The sequence below is a fragment of the Ixodes scapularis genome, unplaced genomic scaffold (genome assembly GCF_016920785.2).
Source record: "Ixodes scapularis isolate PalLabHiFi unplaced genomic scaffold, ASM1692078v2 PGA_scaffold10__122_contigs__length_95168666, whole genome shotgun sequence".
NCBI lineage: Eukaryota > Metazoa > Arthropoda > Arachnida > Ixodida > Ixodidae > Ixodes > Ixodes scapularis.
Window position 1 is genome coordinate 13,712,931 of NW_024609836.1, and position 16,428 is coordinate 13,729,358.

Below are 16,428 nucleotides of genomic sequence, written 5' to 3' on the forward strand. Positions count from 1 at the left end.
TTCCCGAAGGATCATTGCATGGCCTAAGGTGTGGTGGTAAGGTGTTAATCGCCGCTATCCGTTCTAAAGACGTCCCTGCACAGGACCATACAAGATGGTAGCAAGTCGCAGGGACGCCGCAGTGTAAATCTCAAGGGTCAGGGCCCGTGTCCTTCTCATCTGTTGGCTTGTAGAACTAGGCACGCCAAAGGGGGGTCATATAGTCCGAGTCTGGAGCCATTTGCTCCCATCGTGGAAGCCCGCGAGGGATCGGGTGGGGATTAGGAGGTAGGAGCGCTGGAAGGCGCACATTTCTGTATGAAGGCACTCTACGCTTTTCGTGCTCTTTGTTCGTCTCTCTTCCTTTGGGTTATATCAAAGCTCTGCATTTCCGTCTTTTATACTGGTCGTTTTGTACGTACCGAATTCCTCGGTGACTGCCTAAGCAATAAAAAATATTCCCAGTATGTTATTTTTTTCCCAGCAAGCTCATACCTCCGAGAGCATTTTGAATGGCTCAGGAGATGAATCTCCTTATAAAAGGAAACTGCTCGATCATGCCGTAATTATTTGGAAGCCAATAAATCAAGCCGCTCCGATGCGGTTCCAAGCCATGTGTTTGCTTCCCCGCATGGCACGTCATAGCCAGTATATCTGATGTAGTGTTTGTTTTTCTGTTTGCACTGTTCGCGCACGGCTGGAATTGCCGTCATGAATTATTGTCTGTAGAGCTGATATGCACTTAGCTGGAAGTGATGCTTCACGGGCAGAAAAATCGCTTTTCGATCAACTTGAATGCAGTCAAAGCCGCGACTTGCGGAAGGTGTTAAGTGTACAGAGCTACGCCGTGGCGAGCTCGGAAACTTCTAGCGTTCATCCCAGCGGGCCACTTGGAGGGCAGTTTCTACAGGAACCGTAGTATATTTAAACAGCAAAATAAAGGGTAGCTTATTTTCGATTTTACCTGCTATTCTTTTTAATGCTAAAATTCCACACAGTAAACATAGGTACTCTCTGTCATAATTTCCTACTGTTCAGTGTTTTCCCCAGAGCGCAATTGCTATCGTGGAGGAGACAACCGACAGTCAGATTGGCCACTGTGCGCTGTTCAGACCAGCGTTCCAACATGACTATGCGCACGTCGATCGATTGCACCTAATCCCTGAAGTAGTCTTAAACTTTTTAATGTAAAGCGGAATGTCAACCTGCGACACCCCGCCCCTTCCGATCACGGCCCGACCAGGGATACCAATGCCCGACGGTTTACGTCATCTCATCTTGTTTTTAGACCACTGATACGCGAACACACGGTCACATCGGCGATAATTCCAGTCTTCTGTTGGCAACGCACAACACTGCTGTCACGATGTGGCTCCTATGTTGGTGACACGCAGAAATATAGAACCACGTTTATTGCCGGTTGGCACTCGGCATCGGAAAACAGAACCAAACTCAGCCCGGAAGGCACCCAGGCAGCAGGCAGCAAAATTTGCCATTCTTGGACGGAGTTCCTCCAATTTTCAAAACGTCAAAAACGGGGGCACAGTTCCGCGTGGTTCCGCTACTGTAGTTCCGCGTGGCTACCGGAATCCGGAGACGGCCATATCACCCAGGGTACGTAGCGCTGCAGGCACTGCTCCGGAACTTCTCTGTTTCTAGCGGCTTCGGTAGCTCGTTTGATTGAATTAGTCGTTAAGACGTCAATGCAACCGAAATGTTCTGCACGTTTGGACTAGAAGACGGAATTAGAGGCGGCTTTCGCTGCCGCTAAAGCTCAATCAACTCAACAACATTTATTAAATAGGCTCCGCGACGTGTCAAAAAACAAAACCGAAAGAAGATGAGTCTGGAGGGCGAAAGCTTTCTCCAGTCTGCCTGCAGAAGGAGAAAACGTCTCGTTCCTCACTTCGTCTCGCGTCCGCTTGGGGGCGCGCGAGTAGAAGCGAAGAAGACGCGAAGTTGCTACCTTTTTCCTCCATTTTTTTAGCGTGAGCTGCACTGGCCGCGGTTGAGCAGTTTCGCGTGGCTCCTGGAGAGCTATGCTGCGCATGCGCGAGGAGCATTGACGTCACACAGCGCACAGGTGGCTCGCCGGTGCCGCCGTCGCCGCGCGCTCCGCCGTCGCCGAGAACGCCTCGCCGGTCTGCGCATTCCAGATGAGTGACGTCATAGCCGCGGCAGACGCACTAGCGCCGCCGCGTGCCCAGCTGTGCGGCTCCGTTGCACAATAGCGAAGTCTAACGCTGCACCGGAGCCGCTTGGTAGCGCGTCTCATTTTTTCTTAGAATATAGAGCAGTCCATGAGGTTTACCTGTAGGGCATGTAAAAAAGAAGGACGGAACCCTGAGTTTGTGTGTGTACTATCGTCGACTCAATGCTGTGACAAAAAGACGTCTATTCGCTACCCCGCATCACCGATACTCTAGACCGTCTGCGCCACTCCCGATCCTTTTCGTCGATGGACTTGAAGAGTCTCTACTGGCAGATCAAGGTTGACGAACGGGACAGGAAGAAAACTGCCTTCGTCACGCCTGACGGGCTGTACGAATCGAAGGTGATGCCCTTCGAAATATGCACAGCACGGGCCATCTTCCAGCATGTCATGGACACCGTGCTATCAGGTTTAAAATGGAAGAGCTGTCTTGTCTTCTTCGACGAAGTTGTGATGTCCGCCAGCAAGTTAAACGAGCGCTTACGACGACTCCGTGCCGTACCTCAAGCCAGCAAAGCCCATGGACTAACTCTCAAGCCAACAAAATATTGATTCCATTATGGTGAGCTCTAGTACCTAGGCCACATCGTGAGCAGCGAGGGTGTTCGTCCTGACCCCAAAACGATGCTAGCTTTTTCCCAGCCGTGCGACAAAAAGGCCGTAAGAATATTGATATTCCTCCTTGCCTACTACAGGCACTTCGGTCAGAGATATTACGAAGCTTTCTGCGCCAGTGGATGACGTTACAAAATACAGCATGAATTTTAGTGAACGGAGGAGCACCTGCGGGTGTTCGACGAGCTTAAACGAATACTTCAACGACCACCGTCCTTGGCCATTTCGGCCACCATGCACATGCAGAAATTCATACGGACGCAAGTAACACGGGGGTTGATGCGGTGCTGGTCTAAATACAAAAAGGAATAGAGCGGGTAATGTCCTAAAATTGGGTTGTGTGTATGCTTATGCAGCCTAGAACTTGGTCCGCCTCAACGGGTGACGAGTCTCCCAACTGCAGATGAGAAATTAAGCCAGTGCAGTACAACCGCTAGCCTGGGGTCTTTAACGTGCGCTCTAGTGATACACGACCGCACGCCGGTACGATGCTCATCCTGATCGAAACGGGCAGGGGTGGTCAAATTATAGAAACGCGAAGCAATAGCGCGTCTCTACGACACAGGCCTAAGCATAGGCAAGAAAGCATGCTGCTCACTCCTGTGACATTTGTCTGGCTCCCGCTTAATGAAACATGCCGGTGAATGTAAAGCAAGTGCTTGAAAGGATACGAACCTAAGCCTCTATTTATCTAGTCATTGAAATTATCCACTTCTGATAACATCGCGAACGCCATAGATGCCTTTCAAACACAGCGCACCAAAGACACATTTATTTGCTCACGTGGACATAGTGTTGAAAATAACAACCGCAAACATCGAAGGAAATTTATTTGCAGTGACCATGCAACCAACATGCAAAACTAAGAAATCAGTAGAATTTCTTGAAGTTTCTTCGAGGCGCGAAATATCGCACAGATTTTGATCACGCAACGCGCCAAAGAACCTGATACGTATCTAAAACTTGACGGCGTACTTACGATATAAGCAGCGAACGCCAAATGCAGGCGTCACACTGCACAATCACAAGCAAACCATTGGAAAGTCCCTTGTCAGCGCTTGAGACGAAAAGACAAGATTCATACACACGATCCATTCAGCTGCTCCCGAGTCTCGAACTGGGCGCCTGCCAGAGACTCCTGTAAACTAGGGCCAAAAATTGCGGTGGCTTAGCTCGGCTATGCCAGGATATACGTAGCTTGAGCTTATGCGCCCAAAATGAGAGGCGCTATCAAGCGGCTCCGGTGGAGCGTCAGACTTGGCTACTACACAACGGAGGCGCACAGCTGGGCACGCGGCGTCGCCAGCGCGTCTGCCGCGGCTATGACGTCACTCCTCTAGTATGCACAGACTGGAGAGGCGACCGAGGCGGGCGCGGCGCAGGCGGAGCGAGCAGCGGCGGCTTCGCGTGGCTCTCATAATGAACCGTGCTCATTATACGGAGCGCGCGGCGCTGTGCGCCCTGCTCACTAGGCGGAGCTCCGCCGCCGCCGCGCGCTCCGCATAATGAGCACCGCTCGCATAATGAGCACGGCTCGCATAATGAGCACGGCTCGCATAATGAGCACGGCTCGCATAATGAGCACGGCTCATTATGAAGGCCACGCAAAACTGCTCAACCTCGGCCAGTGTAGCTAACGCTACAAAAATCTATTGGATTTTAGAGTCTGCAGACAGCTGGCCCTGCGGCCACCTCAGATCCCGGGGCCTACTCTCCGGGTAAGCCGGATTGCCACTTCGTCGTTTTCGACCCACGCCGCTTCCTCAGGCCAAGTTCAGCGTTGCTAGATCGGCTCTGCGAGAACTCCCTTTCCCCTGTAACCAGGTGCCTACGTGCTGAACATCCGCTTGGACCCAAACTGCAGTTCAAACCAGTAACGGCCGCGTAACTAGTTAAGGTCGCGTAACAGGCAGCCCAGCGGCCCACCAGCGATTCCCAGTTCGTTAGCGCGAGAGTTCTTCAGCTTATAGCCGATTCACATGACGGACCGAATCCCGATTGTCGTCGGCGGACCGTATATACCACGTGACCGGGAGGTCACCGACTTCTGCGATCCGCGTCTCGTCCGCGGACACGTGATAAAGTCGATAGCTTTTTCACTCGCAGATTCTCGGCGGTAGATTGACTTGAAAAGTGTGTAGTCTAGCAACGACCCAATATATTTTTTATGATTTAAACAAATATGGCGTATCATTGTTTTAGTGCGTTCGCTGGTTCATTTTGTCGTACGATTCTTTGTTCCACACGTGAAACAAACTGCAGAAAATTGTCCGGGTGACGCGAAGCAGGTTCCGATACTTCTCCGATTCCGTGTCAAGAAGTTCCCGTCGAAACTTGTCTAGCACGTCAGGATAATTCTTGCACGTCCAATCAGGCTTTCGACAAGCAAGACCTTTTCTGTGGGTGCGTTGTACTTGATAGTTCTGCACGAGCGCGGAATGCCTGAAGTTATTTCCAAACACCCCTCCGCGAGCCCAGACGTTCGTCGCTTTTACGCCGAACTCCTCTTGAGCAGGATAATGGCTGTGTCATTGTCATGCCTTGGGCTAGTAGAGCTAGTGGTGCTTCGCGCGAAGGCTATCGCAGTGTCTTGTCTCGTTTTGTACGTAACCGCGGCGTACGGTTTTACCGCGGTAGCAAACGTCGATGTCTCTCTAGGAGAACGGTGCCTCGGGGCGATGTTACAGTTTCGCAGCACTGTGGGGTGACGAACAGGTTCGGTCTCTCCTCGCTGGCGTCTGCTCCTCGTCTCCTTCGTGTGGGTGCGCTTGAGAGACAGACGAACTGCGGACGTGTCGTCAAGTGATCAATCCGTCCGCGTATCAGTCCGTCGTGTGAATCGGCCATTACCGTCGTATCGGTGCGGCCACGGAGGAGTGTTTCGCGACCCTCACTGATAACCTCGAACACACATGATTCTCGGTTGAACAATAGTGACAAGAAACCGGCCAATATCACTAACCCAAGTACTTCAACAAAAACAAAGACTCCCAACATTTTCTGCGCTGCTCTACAGGTGTTTACGAGATGGCACGCATTTTCTTCTGCGTCGCTTTTCCCACCCAGCGGACAGAACACCCGCAAGAAGCGCAGGAAAGGAGAAATGGGCGAGAGGCGGGGTCAAGCCCATCAAGGGCGCGCCCTCCCCTGCTCAACTTGAAGGAGGGTGAGGGAGCGCTGATGTTTCAGCCGCCAATCAGACAGCACGTGATATACGTCGCCGAGTAGAGAGCCTAGATAAATTTCAAACCGCGGCCATCGGTCGCGCCCTTCAAGTGCACAAACGCTGCGTTTTCGTGCGGCGAGGAGGAAAGCAGAAGGAAAGGCGGAGGCATTTGCAGGCCATCAACGCTTTCGTCACCTCCTCGCAGCTCATAGCTCGTATTGCAAATGCGGCCATGCGGCTCGATGTGGCCCAAAATGACGTGACCCCAATAAAGGACACAGAAACTCTCGGTTATACATGCTCTTTATAACCGAGTCCGCTGGCCTGCGCCGCACGTCCGCGTCTCGGGCGCACGCACTAGCAGCCGGTGTGCCGATTGGAAACTCGGCGAGACGACGACACATCTCAGGGTCTACATATTGTAGACCCTGAGATGGGTCCCTATTAAGAGAACTTGAAAGGGCCCATCAGCCTTGAAGGATTATGGGACCTCACAGACCTTCAAAACTCTTCAGAAATACCTTACAGAAAAACGCTTCAGGGATACCCCATAGCAAAACCCTTTAGTACCACAGCCCTTCAACCTGTCAGACCCTTTAGCTCATCGATCCTTTAGACGCCGATGTGACTGTGAACCATAGACAAAAATGCAGTTCAGAACATTATTGAAAATTTATGGCAGACATATAGTTTTACACACATGTTATAACTCAAAAAGTCGATAAAAAGCAACGTTTGTTCAAACACGGCGCAAGGAGCTATAGACGAAAGAGATCATATTAAATAGGGACGACTGACTTCTTTATCACAAAGAAAAATAGCTTTCAAAGTACCCACAATGCCGCTGGTTATATTCCTGATGTACGGTAGTTCAGCTAATAAAATAGAGCAGGTGCAGCTCACGGACACATACACAGTCTCAGTAAGCATGTTTAGGGAAAACCACGAACTCGTAAGCACCACCCGCCACCGTTGAGAAATCCTGAGCAGATTTAATGTTTCGTCCATGATGACGTCGCGCCGGCGTCTTCGGCGTATTTTTCGCTCGCTGGATGCATCTGAAGCCGGACGGAAGAAGAGGCGCGAGAAACAAAACCGGACAGCGGCCGTCATTCACCATCTCAGGACCCACAGTGCCATAATCCCGGTGCGAAGGCACAATATGCGGTGGGACGCTGACCCCGACTGCCAGGCTTTGCAGCGAGTAAGCCGACACCGGCCACCATCTCCTTGAATGCGCTGAACCAGCGCTGGCTGAACACGATGGCGCTAGAGCGGTGCTGAAGGCGGCCAACGCCGAACTGTGGTTCACCTGCTTAATCAAGGAAGAAACTGCGCGGATCAAAACAGACCAAGGGGCGAGCCCTCAAAGCCATGCTTACCTTCCTGAAGGAAATTGGTCCGCTCCAGACATCCGCGGCGGCGGCGGCGGTAACAAGCTAACCACCCACGAGCCGAGAGAAACTGGCTATACTGGCTTCCCCGGCTTACCTCTCTCTCCCACCGACCGCTGGAGACGCGACCCTGCATTCTCTCCCTAACGCCGGGCGGAGAGAGGCGCAGTGTGGGTTGGTTTTTAAGGACCGTCCCTTGTGGAGGAACGGGTTCCCGGAACGAGTCGATCCCGCGTCCATGTTCCTGGGAAACGCCCTGCTCTCGGCTCGTTATTTTCTATTATTTATTATTGCATGGATCTCGCCTCAAACGGAGGATTGCGTTCGCCTCACAAGGCCGCTCAGCCAACAGTGCTCTGCCCGCGGGTCGTAATTCTCGACATGGGGCGGTCGCCCCCAGTGGCCTCCTTGGTGGCCGAACACCCAGGCAGTGACGGACGAGTCCAGGAGCTCACTTGTATTTGATAGAAGAGCAGTAATAAAAATCTGACCGTACAAACATACCATCGGCATTTTGCAAATACTTATTTTTTTCCCGTCGCGAACAATAAACAGCTATGTCCTAACTCTGCGAAATGTGTTTTCTCCGCCTAAGCCGTGGCCCTACAGACATCTGAATAAGCCTGAAGGCTTTCCCGACTCCATTAGAAAGGATCTTGATAGGCTTTCAGACAATTCAAGGCAATGTAAAGGGCACTTCAGACATTCCAGGAGAGCCTCTGACGGGGCCAACGAACCCACCAGGAAACATCGGTGCCCCCTCCAAACATATAGAGAATTCCTTAAGTCCCCTTGACACCCTTTAAAAAATTCCTGAAGTCCCCTCAGAGCGATTTTCAATAGGGATAACAATTAAAAACGAACAAAGACAACCGGCAAATTGCTTCCGATCTCAGGGTCTACAAGATGTCGATTCATTACCTGCTCGCCAGCACTCTCTCTCTGCTTACAATTAAGGAATTAAAGGAAAGTGCCGCGGTTGAGAACAAGTACCGATGTATAAGTATACGTTATCAGTACGATTTGAGTACGATTATAGTATAGTCTGACAACAGTTCAAGTGCATGTGGTAGTTTTGTACTTTCAGTAACGCACCCTTTGTACTGCATGTACACATAGGTAGACTTTCAGTATGACTTTTAGTCAAAAATATTCACCTCCCATGTCGAATACTAAACATACTTCCATATATTAATATATGGGAAAGGTCGACATATAAGGAACTGCGTACACCCATATACGACGAAATATAGGAAAGCACGCCATAGAAGGGTTCACATATAGTGATATATAGCAATAATTGACACCATATATTGATATATCTGTCACCATACCTGGCCCTATATGGCGTCATTTTGCCATATATGCCACTATTTGCACCATTACATGGCAATATCCTGCATATATTTTATTTTACGAGTATATATGGACGTATGCACAATATATCTAGCCCAAATATGATATTTCAGTAAAGGCAACCACGCTCAATGTCACGTTTTGGACCTGAAGGTCATATCCTCAATGTCAAGTAAGCGCGGGTTCCATAAGCTTTGTTGGTGTAAGCACCGGCCGCGTAAGCACGTAAGCGTCGGCAGCTGAGGCTGACGGTACCTGACGTCCTTGACGTCACCTTCCACGTCGTCCTAGAGGTCGTTTTAGAAGTCGTCGAAGAGGTCGCTCTTGTTGTTCTCTAAGACGTCGAGGATGACGTCTCAGAGAACATTGTTCTCTAAGACGTCATCCTCGATGTCGTCCTAACTCCTAAACACTGTTTCATAGCGCAGCCCTTAGGTGCCTGTTTCCAGCTTTTGCGGCGTCGCCGTCAGTGTCGGCGTAACCGCGATAAACTTAGTGGGGAGAATTTACGTCACCTATGAACATATTCAGTTTCTCCGCTAGATTTCGAGTGAAAATTGACGTCTCGCGACAGCAGCAATTCAATTCCCCACTAAATTTAGCAGAAATATCAACGTCACGTGACCTCAACCCCAATTAAATTACCTGCTTAATTTAGCGGGACAAATGGCGTCAAATTAATTGGTGTCACGTCACCTATGAACAAAGTGTTTCTTCGGTAGATTTAGCGGGAAAATTGACGTCATGTTACCTCAACACAAATTCAATAGACCTACCTCACCAAGCGTTCGGCTCATGCGTGAAGCCGGCATAACTTCAGTTTGCAGGAGGCAGGCAGCAGTGTACAAGACGGCTCTTGACGCCTCATGCTCCACACGCGCAGAGCTCCAGTGAGGTTGTCACACGTGCAGAAAGACTAAAGCTCCCTCGATGCATTGTGGCAGTGGTGGCGTAGTCAAACTGGCTGGTGAGATGAGTCTATTCCCCACTAAATTTATCGGGAAAATTCATGACAGATGACCTCAACACCAATTCAGTTTCCCCGCTAAATTTAACGGAGAAAATGACATCAGATGACTGGCTGTCACATCACCTATGAACAAATTAATTTTAAAGCACAGCTCTTAGGCGCCCGTTTCCGGCTTGAGCAGCGTCGCCGTCGCCGTCGCCGTCGGCGTAACCAAGGTCGCCCCAAGGTCACCCCAAGGTCACGTGACCCCTACCAAGGTCACGTGACGCCTGAGGTCACGTGACCCCTTCCAAGGTCACGTAACACCCAAGGTCACGTGACCCCCCCAAGGTCACCACAAGGTCGCATGACCTCCAAGGTTACCCCCACGTAAACCCCCAAGGTCACGTGACCCCCAAGGTCACGTGACCCCCGAGGTCACGTGGCTTATTTTCCCGAGGTCACGTGACCTCCCCTCCCCCCCCCGAAGTCACGCGACACCCTCCCCCGAGGTCACGTGACCCCCAGAGCATATTAAAGAATGGGGGGAGGAGGAGAAGGAGGAAGAGAAGGAGGGGTTTACCCTCCCCTCAGTATCCTTCCCTCCTCCTCCTCAAGAGCTGCGCTCCAATTCAGCGTTACAGGGAGTTTTAAACGGCTTTCACTTGTAGAGCGCAGCTCTTAGGGGCCCGTTTCCAGCCTGAGCGTCGTCGGCGTCGCCGTCGCCGTCGGCGTAACCGGGGGGGGGTCCCGTGACCCCCCCTGAGGTCCCGTGACCCCCCCTGAGGTCACGTGACCCCCCCCTCGAGATCACGTGACCCCCGAAGTCACGTGATCCCCCGAGGTCACGTGACCCCACTCCCCCGAGATCACGGGACCCCCCCGGGGTCACCTGACTACCCGCGGGTGACGTGACCCCCCTCAGTACCCTTCCCTACTCCTCCTCAAGAGCTGCGCTCCAATTCGGCGTTACAGGGGTTTGTAAACGGCTTTCATTTTTTCCGCTAGATTTAGCGGGAAAATTGACGTTGCGTGCGGAGGAGGAGGACGGGAAGGTAGGGAGGAGGAGGAAAATAGGAGGAAGAAAGGAGGAGTAGGGGGAGTAGGAGGATGGAAGGGGAGGGGAAGGAGAGGAGGAGGATGGAAGGGGAGGGGAAGGAGAGGAGGAGGATGGGAGGGAGAGGATGAAACTAGGGGTGATCAGGAGCAGAGGAGGAGGTGAGGAGGACGGAAGGAGGAAAGGAAAAAAAACATACCCTCCCTCCCTCTGTACCCTCTCCTCCTCCCCTCCTCGTCCTCCCCCTTTCCTCCTAACGCTCCGCGATCCTTTTTTCAGCGGAACGGACGAGGAGAGGAGGAAGAGAAAAGCAGGAGGAGAAAATGATGAGGAGGAGAGGAGGAGGGGAGAAAGAGAAGGTGGAAGGGAGGATGATCAGAAGGAAAGGATGGGAGGACGAGAGGTAGAAGGGGGAAGGAGGAGGAACAGGGAGAGGGGCCTACCTCCCCTACACTCGCCTCCTCCTCAAAAGCTGTGCGTTAGTTTCGCATTACAAAGATGTGTAAAGGTCTTTCATTTGTTGAAGTCGTCCTCGACGTCGTCTCAAACGGTGTCCTTGAGGTCGTTCTAGAGGCCGTCATTGTCGTCGTCCTACAAGTTGTTCTAGAGGTCTTCCGAGAGGTCGTCCTAGACGACGGCCTTGACGCCGTCCTCGACGTCAGCCTAGATGACGTCTCTGACGCCGTCTCTGATGTGTGCGTGGTCTATTATAACCATTTTTTCACTGACATCGTTCTTGTAAAGCTATAGCATTTCATCTCGTCTAATAGAATGAATGTGCCTGTAATTTTCTTGTCAATCAAATTGTTAAATAAAATATTTTTATGGTATTTGATCGCCAGTTGACCCCTATATTTCTTGACGCTTAAATAGTTGAGAATATGACTTGACATTAACTGCCGGTATTTAGGATTTATTCTGTGAATCTGTCTTTTAAAATACTTTTCATTGCAGTGACGCCAGACATGAGAGCATGTGGTATTTGGCGTAAAAATATTGGTCATAATGTGCCAGAGGACGACGAATGCCAAGGGAACGCCACTCAAGTGTGTGGCTCTACGTGGCGTCCAATTTCGAGTCTTAACAAGTGCGGCAGGGTTCCAACTCCCGAGTGCAAATACTACCAAGACACGTGAAATTCGCTAATTATTGCACCCCGCTTTTAAAATCAACTCTCTGTTCAGGACGAGACAAATATCAGAATAATAAACGATTTTAGCAGCTCGCTCCTGAAACCTCTTTTCACTCCATCTCGTTTTTGTCTTTTGTTACAAAAGCTCGGCTACCCGCATAAAGACTGTTGAGCACAAAATGCGTTAGGCGAAAACCACGCCCTTCAGAGCGCAGCTGTTCCTCACGCACGTGCTTTTTCCGCAGTTACTATCAGAGTAGTGCGGAAAGGAAATTGTATCGCCTATTTCTTTGTGCAGATCGGTCTTTTCTTTTATAGCAGCAACTCCCAAAGAACAGTCTTTCGTCCGTAAACGCAAGAAAATGAACATTAGAACGAATAAATTTGGCCGAAATATTTAAGACTTCTTTTTTTTAGGAATGCGAAAGCATTCATATAGGTAGGTCATTCCTACAAGCAGCGCAGCTTGTCTTACTTTTTCACACAGCGCTCCAGTGATGATATCGCGCTCCCCCACTGCGCAGGCGCTGTGAACCTTGCCGGTTTCACGACGGCCTCCGTGACGAAGCATATGCGTTGCTGTGCTTTTCATTGTGTTTTATTTCTCAGGTGCGTGCTTGATGACGGGTTGGTGTGGCCATTTTCCGGGCGCAACGCCGCCGCTTTTTCGCGTAATGGGACAAATTAGCCGGAAGACTTATATTCGTCCCATTACGCATCCACCTTTTGAAGCATTGCAGAAGGTGGGCGGGAGCTTCCTGAACACACGTTTTTTGGTTTTGTAAACAGTTTTGTAAACGGTCGCACTTGCCTTTGAGAACACGTGGAAAGTTTCACAAAAGCGCAGCACCGCAGGAAGAAGGCACACCATGTCGCACGCAAGTCTCGCTGGTGTCGTGGAGTGATTAAAGCGTTCTTGACAAGGCGAAGTGCGGCGTCTCTGTCCCTTCGCATACTCCGATACCTATCAAGAATCGACGCCATGATAAAGCTTTGGAGGGGGGTTGCGCGCAAATGTCTTCGCGTCATATATCGCCCACGGGGTTTAGGATCGTCCAGCTGTTCCAACGTGTTGCTATCAATATAAAAAAAGAAATCAGTGGTTGCACTATTAACTATGGCTATGTTCCAAATCTACTAGAGTGGATCAAATGGCAGCACAGTATAGCAACGCTGGGTAGCAATGTAGGGTTTTTACGAACGCAATACTATGAAACCGTGAGAACGTATTTTTCTTTTAAACGCGGCCCATATGGTCGTGTGCAATACACTAAGGCGGGACACACTCACAATGGATGTCAAGCCAGAGCAATGACCAGTGATAAGGGGGTATTGTGGGATATTCGGTAATTCGTCTAATGACGAAAGAAAAACGTACAATCGGCCAGTATTAGCTTTGATTTGGATATAACGTAGCACTGGAGCGCGACCTCTAACGACATTTATTTCTTATGTCACACTAAAAAACGTCCTTTCAACTCTAAGCAAAGCGATCAACCCCCCCCCCCCCCCCCCCATGAAACAAAACACGCGAGGGCAATTTTCTTCTCTTAATCATTAAGGGAGGAAAAGTGATGTGTGTTCGTTTCTCTTTTGTGAAGATTCCGTCGGTGATGATGCCCAAAGCCAGAGGCGGCGGGTCGTCAGATCGCAGAGATGAAGGATTTCAAGACGGGACTCAACAGTTGGTGATGAGAAGGATGAATATATTTACAAGACAAAACAGTAGAAAGTTACATGACGCTTTGCATGGACCAAGAAGCCCTCCGGCCCCACTCCGGTCGCTTATATAAGTTCCCTCCATTCTCCCGCTTGTTCAACGACCAATTCCGAAAAGTATTTTAGCGGCCAATCAGAGAGAACACTGCTAAACAACAAAAACACTCTAAAAAGACTCATACAAAACACCTACCCACGCACACGCACACAGATGTCGGCCGCCTCATGGTCTCCTTCAACGACGTGAAGGTCAGACCCCCCGGGCCGCGAACCCGACTCCCGAAGGCACCACCAAGAAACCCTTGGTCAATGAGTCTCCACATCTGAGAAGGGAACGCCAAACAAAACACAAACACAAAACGTACACAGCGCGTCGGAAGCACAGCTGCCCGAGCGGTCCCTGTCCGAAATTACGAACGGGCGCACATTCTGAAGTGCGGGGGACGCGCCCCGCTCTCGTCCCCACTCCCATTCACAAGTCGCCGACGACCAGGCATGGGGAGAGCCCAGACTCTCGTCCTCTGTACCGCCACAAACACCCTTATGCTACCGGCCCTGCGCGACCGCATATTTCAAGATGGCCCACAGCAGGGCTACTGTACAGCATGCAACACCCTAGCGACGACGCAGCACGTTATCTGGGTGTGCCCCGAGCACGCTGCGGCTCGCTTCGAGGCCTTGGCTGACATCCCGGTGGCGGACCAACCTAACACCTTTGAGGACGGGGGATCCCACCAGACAAGCCGCCGCCTCCAGTGCGGCTCCTGTGGAATCAGCTCTGCAGCTTCTTCTACGCGGACGGTGGACCAGCGGGGCTCTTGCGCCGATGGCCATCGGTTACTGCAAACTCCCTTCAATAGTCCCATCGCACGGTCGCGCTTTGGAGCGTTTTGGCGACGTTTTGCAGCACCCATGGTGAAACGGCCGTCAGCCGCTCTTGGGCGCGGCTGTATGAATGTTATTAGTTTTTTTCTTGCCGCTGCGGATACTTTAAACCAAGAGCAGCCATGTCTGGCATTAAATAATGACGTTTTTCAACTCAACACAACAGATAACGAACCCACGCGGGACCCGCTTCTTAGAATCCTCCACACCTGCTCGTGTGGTCAGAAAGCCTCACAAATGCCCTTGCCTTTTTTTTTTTTATTTGAGCCATTAAGGCATAATGGTTCAAATCGCATCCTGACGTTCATACACCAAACTCATCATCACGAAGATTCAACCTAGAATGTTCTGGAGTTGGTTAGGAAGAGCCTGACTAGGTAAGGTCATTCGGGCCTCCTTATTTCTTACACCCAGGGTAATAAGCACGACACTTCTAAATGCACGAAGCAGCGTTTCTGCTCGGTCAGGCAAGCGGCAATATTCACGTGCAATTCGGCAACATTTAGAGAAATAAACTTGGTTTATGCAATAGTAAAAACCTACAATAACGGCTAAGCATATTTTACTTATATACTCGTACAATGCAGATAGATATGATAATTTTGATATATTTCGCGTCGTTTTATGTTATGTATTTCGCGGGTAGTCTACTAAACGTGTTTAGTAGGCGTGTTTTGTATTTTTTTCATAGATGTTTGTTATGGTAATTGTTTTAATATTCGGTGTACTTATAAACATTTCATAAAATAAATCGAAAACAAATTTACTACGTGCCTGCTTCGGTGTGAGATTGACGGCTGTGTGAAGTATCATAGCGAAACCTAGGAGATCTCTACGTCTCGAGCTTCTAAGTTTTTTTTTTTTATCTCCGGTAGAAAATGAGCTATGATGTTCGCATTAAGCTCAATGCTGCTCCTAAAAGCATGGCATTAACATAAATGTTTTATAAAAATATAAGATATATGACAGGACCAATACTGTACGATCTGACGTGGAAACACTGAACTTAATATTTATTTAAAATGTCCATAACAGGACTTTTCTCGTTACAAGTAACAGATAAAATAAAAAGGTGCGTGATTCTTACGTGGGTGCGGTTTTCACTCTGTATTTAACGAACTCGGGCGACGTGAGACGGGACAATATTAATCACGATCGGTCGGCTAATTAACTAAAATAGCCTTATGAACTTTCTAAGTGTTGATTTAGGATTCATGTTCTACTGGCGGTTTTAAAGCCAATCACTAATAACGGTCCGACCAATTTATATTCTTTGTGAAAAGTCAAAGATCTTTGAGATATTTAGCGACCTACGTTTATACATGCTTGTCGGCAATTAAAAAGTGCGCGCACGGAACGCACCGTGGAGTATCGCCTACCGCTTGCGCCACAGCCATCCAATCTCCTGGCCGTTTCATTGGCCGCTTCAGAGCAAGCAAGCATGCACACCGTTGTCCAACCGTGTCAACTGCTAGCCGAAACTTCCTGCCGCCAGGATTAAGATATTGCTTGCGCTACAAAAAAACAATTACACACTACCCAGCTGGTACGCTGAAAGTTTAAACATTGAATAAACTAACTCATAAAACTTCACTGCAAGAGCTACACCTCGTGGACAATACACAAACGTATGTTCAATGTAAACCTTGATGCACTGCGAGGCTGCTTTACCTCAGCCAGTTTAGAACACCTGCAGTTTCATTATTTTCAAGATATTATGCCTGAAGACTTGTGACAAATTTAACTGGGTTAAACTTTTTTAATCGACAGTCGGCCCAAATATTTAGGGAAGTATACGAGTGGGTTAATCTCTAACTTACCATAATTATTTCGTCATCCTGAAGGCGTCGCTTCAGGGTCCATTTTTCATTTTGTATCCAGCTCACCCTCACAGTTGCAACCACTCTGAAATATTTGCAAAGTTTCAGGCAGGGTAATTAAGTCTGCAGTTTCTCTCGAACACC

The 16,428-nt window shown here is 49.7% G+C and overlaps 2 protein-coding genes across 2 annotated transcripts in view; one reads left to right on the top strand and one right to left on the bottom strand.

Moving 5' to 3' along the window:
- LOC115317337 overlaps window positions 1-11,864 on the top strand; it is a 61,311-nt gene extending 49,447 nt beyond the window's left edge. Inside the window, exon 5 of the mRNA XM_029976966.2 lies at window positions 11,683-11,864. Within this exon, the coding sequence (XP_029832826.2) occupies window positions 11,683-11,864 (182 nt within the window). The remainder of the gene's footprint in view (window positions 1-11,682) is intronic.
- A 106-nt stretch (window positions 11,865-11,970) lies between these two features.
- Window positions 11,971-16,428, bottom strand: part of LOC121834732 — a 44,062-nt gene continuing 39,604 nt past the window's right edge. The window contains exon 3 of the mRNA XM_042288486.1: window positions 11,971-12,025. Coding sequence (XP_042144420.1) covers window positions 11,971-12,025 — 55 coding nt within the window. The remainder of the gene's footprint in view (window positions 12,026-16,428) is intronic.